Source organism: Poromitra crassiceps (genome assembly GCF_964638095.1).
Source record: "Poromitra crassiceps genome assembly, chromosome: 14".
Lineage (NCBI taxonomy): Eukaryota > Metazoa > Chordata > Actinopteri > Beryciformes > Melamphaidae > Poromitra > Poromitra crassiceps.
In genome coordinates this window covers 42,049,982-42,064,871 of record NC_139633.1, presented here as the reverse complement: position 1 = coordinate 42,064,871, position 14,890 = coordinate 42,049,982, and the positions used below count along the sequence as shown (strand labels likewise).

Below are 14,890 nucleotides of genomic sequence, written 5' to 3'. Positions count from 1 at the left end.
GTTTTTTGTGACCGCATGGGCAACCGGATGAAAAGACCAACGTGGTTTGTTTATTCTTCTGTGGAGCTCCTGGCGATTATATCAGCCTGCGGCTGCTGCTAACCCGGCTAAGAGCTGCTGGCGTTGATCATAGATATATATAAAGGCTAGATGGCTTAAGGCGGAGTCACCAGCGTCGTTGAACGGCCGCCATCTTGCCACAGTAAGCCTTTCTGGTACGTTCTATGGTAGCTGTTGGAGGGTGAGTGACCTGCACAGACAAAAATACTCATAACTCGCTGAAATCTTGACGGATTTACAAACGGTTTGGTTTATTACAAGCATTATTAACGTGGTTATGATTCAAGCGCTTTGGTTTGTAAAAAAAACGTCTTACATTTAGATACATTTATGATGCAGGACATTGCTGGCTTTGTGTTTACAGAAGTATGCGGCCTACCAGTGAAGGAACATGCCTGACTTTTGTGCAGCTTATGGGTGCTCTAATCAACGTAGTCTTGAATCAAGAAGACGTGGGATCACCTTTCACATGTAAGATATGACAATATTACGCCTATAATTAGGATAATCGCTAGTTACTTAGTGGATGTATGTACTATACAAGTCCTGCTACAAAAAGGAATAGTGGGGTTATGTGAGATAATAGTATTGCAAGATTGTTGTTGACCCAGCCTTTTTAGAATGTTGCAAACATTGTTTACAAAATCATTGAATGTTTCTTTTGGACACCTTTTTATAAATCTTAGTGTGGTTGTCTTATTCTTAAAATTTGCATAAATTCATACAATTACCCCCAAAATATCATAATTTTGGTGTGTATTTTTGTCCTTACCCTTAATGCTAAAGTAAAGTAAGGTGGAAAATGTTGACAATAATTTCTATATTTGGCTACCTTTCTCATGTTCTGAAGCTTTCCCAAAACCGGAGAGAGGAGGAGACAGTGGGAACTTGCATTAAGACGGGAGGGTTTTGTTGCAGCTGGCAGGACAGTGCTCTGCAGTGACCACTTTACTAGTGAGCAATTTGACAGGACGGGGCAGACTGTCCGCCTTAAAGATGGTGTTGTGCCAACAATGTTCAACTTCCCTGCTCACCTTCAAAAGGTATGTGTTTGGCCAATAGGTATTCAAGGTGTATGAGATTGGTATATCAATGTCACACTGTAGTTTTTCTTTCTGCAAGTAAATAATGTGTTTTTTATTACAGCACATTTTAGACACTCAACTTCTTTAATTATGTTTATTTCAGCCGGCTGCAACTAGAAGCACAAACAATTCTAGAAGAGCGGAAGACAACCTTCCAATGGCCTTGCCTCAGGATGAACCTCAGCCTGATGTTGTGAGTATTTGCATGTAGAATGTCACTAACAAATGAGAGATGCTCTCATGAGAGCATCATATGGCTTGCCATATTAAATCCTTCATCTCGGTGGTACGCAGGAAGGTCTATGATGGTGTTATTAGAAGAGCCTAATATTATTTGAGGTGGTACTGTTTGAAGTCTATGTATGTCACTCATACACTTTGATGAATAAAAATGTGCGAACATTGAAACTGCAGGGTTAGGCAACCCTTACAATCAAAACAGCCTTTTTCGTCCAGAGCCACAAAACATATTTTTGCCTTCTAAGGGGACAAGCCTATTAACACATTCACTGCCAGCCGTTTTTTCAATACTGTAGGTAGGTTCTGCCAAGGTTTTTTTTTTGAGGATTCTGGCTCATCTTTCAAGAGCCGAGGATTATTTTCTGCTAAGATTTTGTGAACACAAATGATCTCAAAATAACTAATAGAATGTGTGCTTTCTCTGTCTAAAAGAGTTAGTTTGTAGAGTTAGTAGTTATGTAGGCATTAGCAGTAGAATACAGCATGGTTTCAGCGTCTGAAAATTTATTCTGAGATAAATGGCTTTTTGTGAAATTCGATAGAACAGTCACTTTAACCATTTATTTTTGGCATAAGACGTCAGACATCTAAACAATAGTTTTGAACAGTAATTTCCTCCATAGCAGCAGGAAACCCCCCTCTCCTTCAAACTCCTCCCTCCGTGGGTGTGTCTCTAGTGGCTTTGCAGCGTTTGTCACAAGCGAGGCTCTGCCTGTCTGTGCTGCCTGGCTGCTGGCGGCTGCTCTTTGGGCGAGTCTGCATGAGTCGTTTCGGTTGTGAGCTCAGCTGCAATGAAGCTGCGTGCGATTGTGGGCTTTCTGCGGTGTTTCAAAGTGTGTTGCACGCATAATCTATTATGCAAATTTGCAATCCCCCACCGCCAGCTCCCAGCGCGATAATGCGCGAAAGCGTTTTCGCCAATCCATTTTACAGTATGATAATGGTTTCTTCGCGCGTTCCCCTGCCGTTTTGGCTCGGCTTTTTCTAGTCTGGAGAGCACTGTCGCCACTTAGTGGGTCGGTGGAATGGGTTGTACACGTTCGGTGGCTCCAATATTTTTATAGGAGACGTGGGGGGCGTTGATCCACGTCCCACCGTCAAAATATATATATATTTTTTTTTGACGTATCAACACGTCATTGGCAGTCAACCGTTGGATTTTTTTTGACGTATCAACACGTCATTGGCAGTGAACGTGTTAAGATCAATTTCTTAAAAGTATGCTGAGTTGGAGAATTGGAGAATGTAAAAATGAATTTAGGGTCACAGCATTGCTAAGTGAACATTGAAATGTTTAAAAAAAAGTAACTGTTATTAATTCTTACTATTATTTATGTATTCATATATTTTGCCAAAGCAACAGGGAACCACTGGAGAGAGGGGAAAGAGCCGCAAGCGGCAGGCCACTGACCACCCTTACTCATTCCCTGCCTGCCCCAAGGCTATAAAGGCCAAACTCGATGAAGCCTCAGCGAGAGTGAGGAAACTGGAGCGGGAGAAGTCAAATGCTTTGGCGAGAGAAAGGAGGGCCAAGAAAAACATGCAGGCTCTTCTGGAGGAACTGAAGGAGAAAAACCTGATAAATGAAGAGCTGAAAGACTAGCTTGAATGCTACTCAGGTAATATACAAATTGAATATATTTTATGTTCTTTGTTAAACTTCTTAGTTACCGTACTATTTAAAGGAGACATACTAAATCACTTTTGCGAATTGAATTTCAGATCTTCCGGTTCACCTCCTGTCGAAGCAGGGTGTAGAGTACACCAAGGCCCAGAGAGATTTCGCCCTCACACTCCATCTGCATGGCCCTAAGGCATATCACTACCTAAGGCAGACTCTGCATATCCACCTCCCACATCCCAGTTCACTGCAGAGGTATTCTTCATGATGTCTAATTGTAAACTACTATACATCACTACACCACTTAAGCACTACACACTGTATTATCATGAATGGTTAAACTTCCTGATCTAACAGCTCATGTAGCTATTCTTAGTATGTCCAGTGTCCACAGTAGGGATGCTTGGGCTAGTGGTTAAATGGCTCAAATCATACTTTCAACAGTTTGGAACAGTCCTGAGGCTGCGACTGGCCAGGAGTAAAAGGGTAACTAACATCATGCTCCACGGGAGACACTCGACTCTGCTCCTTTCCAGCATATCAAATCTCTCTTGGCAATGTGTTTTAGGATGGGCTTCTAAGTAAACAATACCTGTCTTTTCCTCAGTCACCTCCTCAATCCTCATTCAGTGGAATCATATCATACTCATATCATGTTGATAATGCTCACTGCTGTCTAGATGAATGATAAGCAAGTTTGGTTTCAAAACTCTTGACGAAATGAGAGATGAAACATTTGAAGGAATATTTATTTGAAAAGGAGAAAAAAAAGTTTGACATCACACCTCTTGTTTTCAAGACTCACAATATTGATTTCAATCATAATTGCCAAGCCCTATTAAAGTTTAAAAACATAGCTAGTGCATGTTAAAAGAGCTGGGACATGACCCAAACTACAAATATGCCATAGGCTTATGTAGGGCTGGAGGGCGACAGCGCTGGGGACCGCGCGCCGTTGGTTGGGTGAGAAAAAGCCTTGCCTGGCTGAAAATGCGGTAGGCTACATTTCTCCATATCAGTGTTATATACCCATCAAGACTCCACCCAAGCACAAGACATAAAGTCATAAGCTGTGTGCTCAATAGATGACACAATGAGTTATTCTTCCTGTCCCAAAGTACAAGTAAAACCTTTCCAACAGTTCAACTTTGTCTCTGCTCACAGAAGTGAATTGAGCTACGGATGCCCCGCATTCCGTAAAGTAACGTTGCAGACGTCCGTATTTGTGAAATTGGTGTCTAACATTAATGTTAATTTCCCGGGCGTTAATGTTAAATTCTTTGTAACGCCGGCGGGTGAGATCAAACCATCGCGTCACTAGCAATGCCACCATTGTCAAGGGATATGATTAGCTGTGTATGAGCGGGGGCGGGTGCACTCGGAGTTTTTCTGTTAAATGATTGGCTGTTTCCGTGTCACTTGTACTAACAAGGTACATGATTGGCTGTATGAGCCACGGAGCAGAGGGAAGCGCTCTATAATGTGCTGGATGAACATGGTAACATTTCATACATAAACAGAAAAAAAATGACGCGATTATCGATTCTGGAATAAAAGATTGATTCAAAAAATTGTGACATTAAAAATCGCGATACTTAAGTGAATCAATTTTTCCCCCACCCCTAGTGTCCATGCTGGTTCAAATATACATACTTCTGCATGCGCTGGGACGCGTCATCAGTGATGTTAACTGGGGTCGTGGGGTGTTTCGGGTCTGTCAACATCATACACCCTCGCCCAGTTGACCCAGCCGAGGCCGATTACGACCCCGACCCGCGTCCCAGAAGCAGCCGCTCACGGATCAGCCTTCCTACTCTGTCTGCAACGTTGCCCGCGGAAGGGTTGATCACGCCCAATCCGCTGCAATAGAGTTTAGTGCTACACCGCAGTATTGCAAGACCTTCGGTGCATGGAGGTCTAAGGCTCTGTGGGGTGATTCCAGGCCGGGCACCTCCTTCGTCTCACCAGAACCTCCCGCGGAAAAAGGCAATCCTACCATGCCGTACCATGAACAGGGAGGATGCCTCAGGGAGGCCTGTGGGCTGCACGTCATTCACCTGCGGCGAGCACCTCGCTCTAGCCTGAAGGACCACAGGCCGCGCCGATGTTTACGCAGATTTTCAGGAGGCTGATCCGTAGCGTTTGTGGATTTCTCCCTCACGAGAGAGCCAGGCTGGGGTGCTAAAACTCATCCCGTACCGGATGCCGTCTCTCCGACCGTCAACTGCTGAATTATTCCTCAATAATTTGGCTTGTGGCACAGACTGAAAATGACCTCAGGTCCTCTCAGTTGTCTGGGGTCAGATAACTGTGCCTATAGTGTTATGGTGCATTAAGCTTATCACTGGTCTGGGGTCAGATAACTGTGCCTATAGTATTATGGTGCATTAAGCTGGTCTGGGGTCAGATAACTGTGCCTATAGTATTATGGTGCATTAAGCTTATCACTGGTCTGGGGTCAGATAACTGTGCCTATAGTATTATGGTGCATTAAGCTTATCACTGGTCTGGGGTCAGATAACTGTGCCTATAGTATCATGGTGCATTAAGCTTATCACTGGTCTGGGGTCAGATAACTGTGCCTATAGTGTTATGGTGCATTAAGCTTATCACTGGTCTGGGGTCAGATAACTGTGCCTATAGTATTATGGTGCATTAAGCTTATCACTGGTCTGGGGTCAGATAACTGTGCCTATAGTATTATGGTGCATTAAGCTTATCACTTGCTCCTCCTATTGGCAGTGTGATAAAACCCATGTGCCTACAACAACTGGAGGAAAAATACATTTAAAATAGCAATCCAAAGAAAGTTTAATCTTAAAGTGCAGGTATGAAGAACTAGGAATCAATTCAGATAGGTAACACCTAACTTTATTTGTCTGTTCTTTTCTCTTGTATCTTGCTTTCCAGACAGGTGGCAGTAAAGGCTATGCATTTGTAGAGTTTGACTGTGATGAGGTGGCTAAGATTGTTGCAGAAACCATGAACAATTACCTCATGGGAGAAAGAGGGATCAAATGTGATTATGAGACTAAAAATGGATTTTTTTTTTCAATGTTTAGAAACTGAAACTGTGCGCAATCTTTAATCACAGAATAAAAATTAACTGAATGTTTATCATGCTTTGTTTACCCATCTTAAATTTAGATTTTTGTCTTCTTTTTGGGGGCGGGGGGGGGGGGGGGGGGGGGGGGGCGGTTGCCCTGGCACTTTTTCATCACTCGGGTGCTTTCCATGACACCAATTTACAACTGTTCACTTAGTGTGTGCACCAATGAGAAATAACTACTTAACTCATTGAGTGCCATGGACGAGTATGTTCGTCAATTGGTTTAGTAACGTAGAGTGCCAAGGACGAGTATGTTCGTCAATTGCGTTTTTTGACGGTGGGACGTGCATCAAAGAAAGTATGGTGGCTGTTGAATGTGTAAAAGCTATTTTAGGGACCCATTAGGTGGCGACAGTGCTCTCCAGATTAGAGAAAGGCGAGGAAAAAAGAGAGAAGAAGTCATGGGGAAACGGAAATCGCATCGATATGCATGAAGCATAACGTTAGCTGTGCCTGTGAACAGCAGTCATCTGCTGCCACAATTGAGCCTCATCCGTGTCCGCTGCGATAGCCCCTCCATATGATTTAGTTGCCGACACCAGCAGCTTTCTGAAAAGTTACATTATTCTCAGGTGGGAGCCGGCGACACGCTGTAAAAAAGCGGGGGGATGCAGCGCACTTTTCAGTGCAGATCAAACAGAGCAAACCGCAGCAGAGCCCCAGAGACACTCCTCCCACCACGGAGGAGGAGGAGGAGGGGGGTGGGGCACGCAGGGCACTACAGCATACAACCATTGACAGTAAACACAGACCCAGGCAGCAGCAGGCTCGATGCACAGAGAGCAAACAAGCTAGAATAGGCTATCTGATGCCCACCAGCAGTAAATCAAGACCAGCAAGAAGGTGTAGGGTCTGCGCACGCAGGGGCCAGCGCTGCTGGTTGCAGCTAAAAAATATTATTTGGCCAAACAAAATTCCTTTGTTTTCACTCTTTTATTGAAGGAAATTATTTTTGAGGTGTCATTACATCAGAAAATATTAGTTTCAGAGTCAATGATGTGCTTGAAATGCTTCCTTTCACAAAAGGCTGAATATCTCAGATTCTAAATTGAAACGTGTCTTTTTGCTCAAAACAACCTATCTTCTCCGGCTCATAACTAAAGAACGGAAAATGGTATCAATAAACTTTTTTTTTGCAGAAGATCGAAGAGAGTCTCATCGTTCTTTATGCGTGTTCGGTGTTTACATAGTAATATCACACAATATTCTGTGGGCCTCGAGAAATCACTGAAAACGCTCTGAAACTCTGGCACTGGGAGCGTCCGTTCTCCAAAAGTGGCTGGCACTCAATGAGTTAAGAGCATCAATTGTAAAAAAAAAAAAAAAAGATAAATGTAAATCTGTTGCCTCTTGCTGTTTTCCAGGTCATGTGGTTCCTCTGGAGAAGGTGCACGAGCAGCTGTTTGTTGGCTCTCAGAAGACGTTCCGGCAACCCAAACATCCTGCCGTGACGCGCTACAACAAGACACGCACACAGCAGAGCAGGCGGCCAAGATGACCGACAAGCTCCTACGCAAGGAGTTCAAGCTCCGCAAGAGGCTGGCAGCACACGGCATCGAATACGACTTCCCGTGATTTGTAAGCGTTTGGATTTGGAATAGTAACTTCAAGCTTGTGACCCCTTTTATTTATCTGAGCTCAAGAGTCATCCCAGCTGCCCCCTACTGGTTGCTTGAGGATTTGGTAATCCATCAATTTAAAGCTCATTGTGCCCGGCATGGTTCTGCGCAGCCACGACTTGGAGCCTTGCCGCCGACGAGTGGCGACGGCGAGACTGTGCATACTCGAACGTATACCTCGTCCAAAACACGTCCAAAACGTTATCGTGTCGTTTACCAAGAACTTGCAATCATGTCGGTGGGGGAACATTTTATTGTCCCTCCATTTCAAAACTCATTCCGGTGAGCCTGCAGAAGGCTTTGCTAGATGAGGGACAAGCACTGTTAAATGAGGAAATGGCATTTCCTCATTCCTCACAACAAGGAGTTGACGCCGTGGAGTCACATTTTCGAGGAGCTGCACGCCCCCTACGCCGAGCTGCGCCGAGAGGACGCCCAGCTGCGGCGACCCCCTCAGCGCCGTCGATTTCGCTCGAGCATAATTTGCGCTTTACGCTCCGTCGTATGTCACCCACCTGGATAGGAGCATCCGCTAAATTCCTAGAACGTACAGGGATGCAAACTAGTCACCTTTAGGTGACAAGTCACCTCTTTCATCCTAAAATAGGAGGATTTCTGAGTGGTCTTATGTCTGCTCTGGTATCCGTCACCTGTCTCACCCTCCATGACTTTGCATCCCTGAGCATACATTTGCCCAGTTTCAGTATCGGTTTGCCCATATCAGGACAATCTAGGCAGCGATTCTGCTAGGCTTTTTTCTAGACGGCCAATGCAGCCGGCATCGTTCCAGAATTCCGACCATATAGAAGATTTTCCGGCCCAGTCAAAATGTATTGAAAAAAGATGGATGTAATCATTTCTTAAAGTGACAATCATGTAAATAAATGTCTGTAAAGTCACTATATATCCTCAAGTGAGTTAACACTGAGGGCACACTGCCCATTGATGAAAGCAGACCTGCCAACCTTGAGAAAATATTTTGAGTACCATACACCGGCACCCGAGTGCGGTGTGTTTTGGGCACAGACAAGTCAAAAGTTGAAGTACACCTCAATATGCTTTTAGTATAAGCAGTCAGTATAAGACACTTAAAAAAATAGGCACTTAAAAAATGAGAGATAGAATTGGATTGCAATTCCATTGAGTGAATTTGAATTGATTGGGATGTATTTACTATTTTGGTTTAATCTGCATGCCTGTTCATGTGACGCATAAAAGCCTGTCGGTGATATCCAGGCCTACAATTACCTTTCTGTGAATTAATAAACAAGATTAATTGGTCATGTAAACACTAAGTACTTAACTACATGACCCGTTAATCTGGTTTATTAATTCTTGTTAGTGTCTCTCCTAAAGATCAATATATCAGCTTCAGGTCTTCTCAAGTTAAACCTTTTGTTTGTGTTATTAAAGAATCAGCATCTTTGCAGGGAAGTTGACTGAATGTGAAGCAAGAATAATTCTAAACGGCCTTCCTCCTTGTTTCATTCATCTGGCTTCCGCTGACAAAAAAAGCAGGGGAAACCCAGACATTTAGAAACATCACAACATATCAATAACCATTACCTTACTGTGGTGATCTGCAGCCACATGCTTGGTCCAATTGTAACGTTACACAGCTAACGCCAGCCTTGAAACGGCTACTGTAATGTTAGCATGTTCGTTAGCCGCTAACCTTCGGGACCGCGGCATTCAACGTTACAGTATATGGACCACGATGTGTCCCTTCCCCAGCCAATTCCCTGCCACTCTTTCCAGGCTCTGGCACCTCCTGCCCGCATTGTATAGAGAGCCAAAGTGGAACGTCACTTCCTGCTTCAGCACTGTATCAGAGATTTTCATCCGCCATTTATTTTCCATAGACATTTCATAAAATGCTCATAAAAAGGGTTTTACTGGTTCAAAACAAACGGTACAGATATATTTAGAATCAGGAGACATCACATAATATTTCACTGGGACTAAAACATAAAAAAAATGCGGGTTTGAAGAAAATATTTTTTCTGTTTTGGTCTGAGTGGTGAAATGTTCTATGGTCTCTCCCGATTATAGCGTTAGCTGAACCGTTTGGTTTGAACCAGTAAAACTCTTTTTATAAAATCTATGGGAAAATAAAGGGCGGATGAAAATCTCTGGTACAGTGCTGAAGGAGGAAGTGATGTTCACTTTGTCTCTGTATTTATTATTAAGAGTGGCTAATTAAATATATTGATCTTAGAAAGCTGCAGCAGCAGCGGAGTTCGGCTGTCAGGAGCTCCCTTGCGTGACACACACTAACATGATGCATGACGAAGTCATGACCCGCCCTAGTCTGCCTCTGATTGGCTAGACTCGATGCGTTCGTTGGTTGGATTGGTCAGGTTATCGCTAGTCTTTCACAGTAGTCGTCGTGACTCGTGACCAGAGTGAGAGTAGATTCACAACACACGATACGCATACTGCCCAGTGCACCCATACACAATTGAATTCATAGGCATCAACGCCTTTTTGCGTAGTTTTAACTGACAAATCGTACCGGCGTACTTTGATGCCAAAATGCGTGCATGGTACGAAAAATGTGTCCAGGTTGGCAGGTCTGTGAAAGCCATTGCATCGCTCTGTATTGCAACATTTATGAACTTGTGTCTGTGGCGACACTTTCCCCGCCCCCCAAACTAATAAAAACAGAAAGATATCACAAGCGGCGCACAGTTCTTTTTTTTTTTTTTTTTTTTTTCCCCGATTTTTTATCCCCCATTAGTGCTCATTTTTGGTTTCAATCCTGGTTGCTACTCCATCCTCTGCCGATCTTGGGAGAGCCGAGACTGGCTCCATGCTTCCTCCGATACATGGGCAGTCACAAGGCCGCTTCTTTTCACCTGATAGAGGAAGCTTCACCGGTAGGACATAGCACGTGGGAGGTTCACGCTATTCCAACCAGTTCCCCTCCCTCTGAACAGGCGCCCTTAGCGATCAGAGGAGGAACCACATTAGCAACCAGGATGTTGCATGTTTTTTGTGAAGGGGGTTCCTATATGAAGGAAACCCCCGGGAGGCACGGGGAGAACATGCAAACTCGACACAGAAAGGCCATTTTGCCGACGGCGCACAGTTCTTGACGTGTTTCGCCTCACCCAGCAGAATTGTCTGCCACAATAACCAGCCTCATTTGTTTCGGGGTTTTTTCTCTTAAAAATAACAAAGTAGGCTACTGATAAGAGTACCGTTAAAATACCGGATCCATATAAGCAGTATTCCTTAACGATACCCATCCCTAATTTTATATAAAGAATTTATTTGGCATATTTCCAACCGGCCAATTGAGCCGGCGACCTTTTAATTTGCCGGCCCACGACAACAAATACCGGATAAAAGCCGGCAATTGCCGGCTAACAGAGTCCCTGAATCTAGTGCCGCAGGAAGACTGTTCCAAGTGATTTGACGGCTGTACTTGATTGTGACAATCTAACAAAAACAAATTTTAATACGGAGATAATAATAATAATAATAATAATAATGATTGGATTTATATAGCGCCTTTCCAAGGCTCAAAGCGCTTACACAGAATCATTATTCGTTCACACCATTCGTACCGGTGGTTCAGAAGCGTGGCAGCCACACATTGGCGCTCAACGGCCCCTCCGAACCACCATCATTCATGTCTACATTCATACCAATCATGTCTACATTCATACCAATCATACCAATCATACGAGGCAAGGAGGGTTAAGTGTCTTTCCCAAGGACACAATGACAGCAGCTGGGAGGGAGCGGGGATCGAACCGCCAACCCTTGCGTCATTGGCCGACCCGCTCTACCTCCTGAGCTAAAGACTGGTTTTATATGTGCTTGCGCAAACTATGTTGCCATAAGAAATGAAAGGATAAATCATAGAATAATATAGGTCCAGAAAGTTTTTCGTGCTAGTCTTATTTTTTGCAACTTTATGGGAAAATGCTGATTCAACCTGCAAAAATACAATTTTGGCACAACCTATTGCTTATTGGAAGATTCAGGTCAGTTTGCCTTAAGCTGGGAAGTGGGAATATGCTTGACATCTGGCCCGGCCACACGGAAATGAGACACGGAATCCTGACGAGAAAACGTGTGGAGCTTTTATACTCTGTGCAGTTTCTGCTCGCGGGAGTCTTGAAAACTCCACTTTTTCCGCCCAGCCGCGTCCGCATAGTTACAAAATTCGTGGGTGTGCACGGCCAGGCGAAAACCGTCCGCACAGGAGCCTTGCGGAGGGGCGTGTCTGCTGATTTGACTTCAACTTTTCCGGACGGACACTCGCGGTCCTCGCCGATGCAGGAAGCATAATTCCATTTTAAGCCCTATGATGGGCCGTGGGCATTCATAGGGCTAAGGCAAACTAAACTGAACTGAACAGATTCTTTGGACTGAAGCTGCCAATAAGCAATATTGCTATAAGCAATAAGCTGCTTATTGGCCGTTGATCCCTAATCCCTCCTGAGCAAAAGCATACGTTTCTTCGGGCGTGCAACATTTTAGAGAAAATCTGCTAGCATTTGTTTGTTGCTTTCTTGTGTTGCTAACCTTTTTACAACCCGTATTTTTTGTCCTTCTACAGGCTGCCCAGGTTCCACAGAAGAAAAAGTCCTCCGACGCCATGGATGCCTCCACGTGTAGCGGCTCTACGTGTAGCGATGTAAGAGCAACACCATGTGTAGCTGCTGACATGTTTATATTGCATTGTATGATGGTGTGGATGTTGGCTTGAGCACAGGCTGAAAATGGCCCCAGGTCCTCCCAGTGGTCTGGGGCCAGATAACTGTGCTTATAGTATTATGGTGCATTAAGCTTATTACCTGCCCGTCCTATTCATGGCAGTGTGATAAAACCCATGCGCCAACATAGCAACTGGGAAAAGAGTCAAATTTGTACAGTCTAAAGGGATATATAACCTGACACTCAAAATGAATCCAATGTAGATGGTTTCAGCAAGCCATCTGTGCCTATTCTATTAAAGTCCCTGGAAACCAAAATCCACAAAAACGTTCTAACTATGTTATTTAGGGTCTTATGTTGGTAATTGTCTGCCTCCGAAATTATTATACATTACTTTCAACCCAAAGCCTTAAAATCGACACTTTTCTACAAGATTCTACAAGATACTTCCTCATTGAAGAGAGCAGTGCGCGAGGTGCTAAAATGCAGGAGCTTATGACGTCATAAGCTCTATATAACCTTTGTACACGCGCTCAATCTGCCCTCCTTTTGTCCGTTCTTTGCCCCCAGTGACAGCGCTCCCTCAGTGTCCGTCTGCCTCCCACTCTGTGCCGAGCGCTATGCTTGTCTCTCTCTCTCTCTCTCTCTCTCTCTCTCTCGCTCTCTCTCTCTCGTGTGAGAGAGAGCACAGAGAGACACACAGCCTGACGCGAGGTTACTCACACATACACACACACACACACACGCTGTGCAGTCGCAGCAAGAGTCCCTCTCCGAGCAACGAACACACACACACACGCACGGTGTGTGTGTGTCGATCTCTCTTTCTCCGTTTCCCTCCCCCCCTCTGTCTCGCGCTCTCTCTCTCGGAGGCTGCTGCAGATGGGACACGCCCACACATTCCACGGGAGAAAATACACTCTAAAAAATAATTCATTCTCATTACTTTTGCCAGACTGTCAAACCTAAATTTATATACTTTGCGACGTTCATCATCGTTCAAATTTGGCTGGTGGCTTATTAACATAGGCTCCTGTGATGTGATGAACTCAAAATGCTAAATAATAATAAAATATTTCTGGTGTCCAGGGACTTTAACGATGCCATCTCACATCAGGACACCACGCCAGCCTCCACCCCGTCCTTCCTGGAGAGGCGGAAGTCCCAGGTCATCGACCCAGAGGGCGAGATTACCTTCAAGGTGCCAGCTCCAAAATCCAAATCCACAGAGGAGGAAGAGTGTTCCTCAGAGGAGGAAGAGAGTGACTGTGACGAGGAAACATCTGAAGGAGACAAGGCGGCTACAGAGGAGGAGTGAACCTCGACACGGTTTTAAATGATGGACTTGGTTCTGCCGCTGTCAGAGCAGAGATATAGCCTACATCATGGTTGTGTATGGTCAGAATTGCTTTGGGAGTGGCAGGATAACTTATCAGTGTGTGTCTGTTGATATGTGGAAATTGTATGATAAAAGGAGTAATAGATGCCATTTAAAGATGCTCTTAGGTAGTAACCCTCCCTAACTCAGTCTTATGGAGGGTGCTCGTCATAACATGGCAAAGGAGTGTGATTCTTAGGCAAAAAGAAATTGCCTGGACTGAACTGTTTTGACAATGTGAAATGTCCATTTGTGTCCTGGACAGGTCATAGGTCATGTCCTTCAGCACACAGGAGCTGCAGTATAATGTATTATAACATGAGACGTGCTATTATAACGTGATAACCTGCTTTATTACTACACCTGTTCAAATGCTTGCTTTTGAATGGTCAAATTCACAGTGATGATCTTTAATAATAAATGAGATCATAATCTGTTGAGTAATCCTTTAAATCCACTGACTGGTTCTGTTTTTTGTTTTCTGGAAGAAGAAAAAAGTAAACTAATGTTATTCATGGGTTAACTCATAAAGTTAAGTTTTCTACCATATTTGAATGCAAATGCATGTACGTATGGGAGCTAACTCAATGGTTTCCAATGTCTGAGACTGTGGGCTTCCCCCCAGACAAAGCTTGGAAACAGGTGCCCCCCCCTTGCTCAATTCCTAGATGCCTATGGAATCATGATTTGTTATTTGATCTCTTAGGGACAATTGAGCCAAGATAGCCTGATATTGCTGTTTGGCATGATTATGTTATGGAGAGAAAAGGCTGAGCCCCTATTTTAAATGCAAAAGTGAAATACCCACAGCTATGACTACAGCATATTGGAGCAAGATATCAGTGTGTTTTCCAGTCAAAGTGAACCACTTTAGACCACAGTCTATGAGCCAGTCCCAGTCTATCTTTGTTGTCTGTCTAGTGGTGTCTACGCTGTAAGTGGGGAGTGAAAGGCTAGAAGGGCCCTATGAAGCCAATACATTATTATTGAAACCTCTGGTCAGAAATGTGCTTCATTCTTGGCGCTAACTTCTAATAAATGAGGCAACAATGAAATTAAACTACCGTATCCATTCTTTGTTTTACTGGGGACCCGCTAAAAGGTAAC

General features: G+C 44.1%; 1 protein-coding gene across 2 annotated transcripts; it reads left to right on the top strand.

Moving 5' to 3' along the window:
- Window positions 1-60: 60 nt before the first annotated feature.
- On the top strand, window positions 61-14,126 carry LOC310789481 (uncharacterized protein). Of its 2 annotated transcripts, XR_014553341.1 has the most exons (9): window positions 61-202; window positions 425-531; window positions 911-1,103; window positions 1,249-1,338; window positions 2,743-3,004; window positions 3,108-3,261; window positions 7,480-7,693; window positions 12,308-12,385; window positions 13,523-14,126. XR_014553341.1 is itself a non-coding variant. In XM_083651127.1 (4 exons), the coding sequence occupies exons 3-4, from the start codon at window positions 12,351-12,353 to the stop codon at window positions 13,721-13,723; spliced, it is 264 nt and encodes an 87-aa protein (XP_083507253.1). In that variant the 5' UTR covers window positions 3,110-3,261; window positions 7,480-7,693; window positions 12,308-12,350; the 3' UTR covers window positions 13,724-14,126. The 2 variants fall into 2 exon arrangements, 1 of the variants encoding a protein (XP_083507253.1); XM_083651127.1 differs by lacking the exons at window positions 61-202; window positions 425-531; window positions 911-1,103; window positions 1,249-1,338; window positions 2,743-3,004 and having other exon boundaries at window positions 3,110-3,261; window positions 13,495-14,126.
- Window positions 14,127-14,890: the final 764 nt, after the last annotated feature.

What these genes read in the sequence shown, in the direction of transcription:
- LOC310789481 (XM_083651127.1), top strand. Translation starts at nt 12,351, where the DNA reads ATGCCTCCACGTGTAGCGGCTCTACGTGTAGCGAT. An exon ending in GCGGCTCTACGTGTAGCGAT is followed by an intron (nt 12,386 to 13,494) that starts GTAAGAGCAACA and finishes TCTGGTGTCCAG; the next exon opens with GGACTTTAACGATGCCATCT.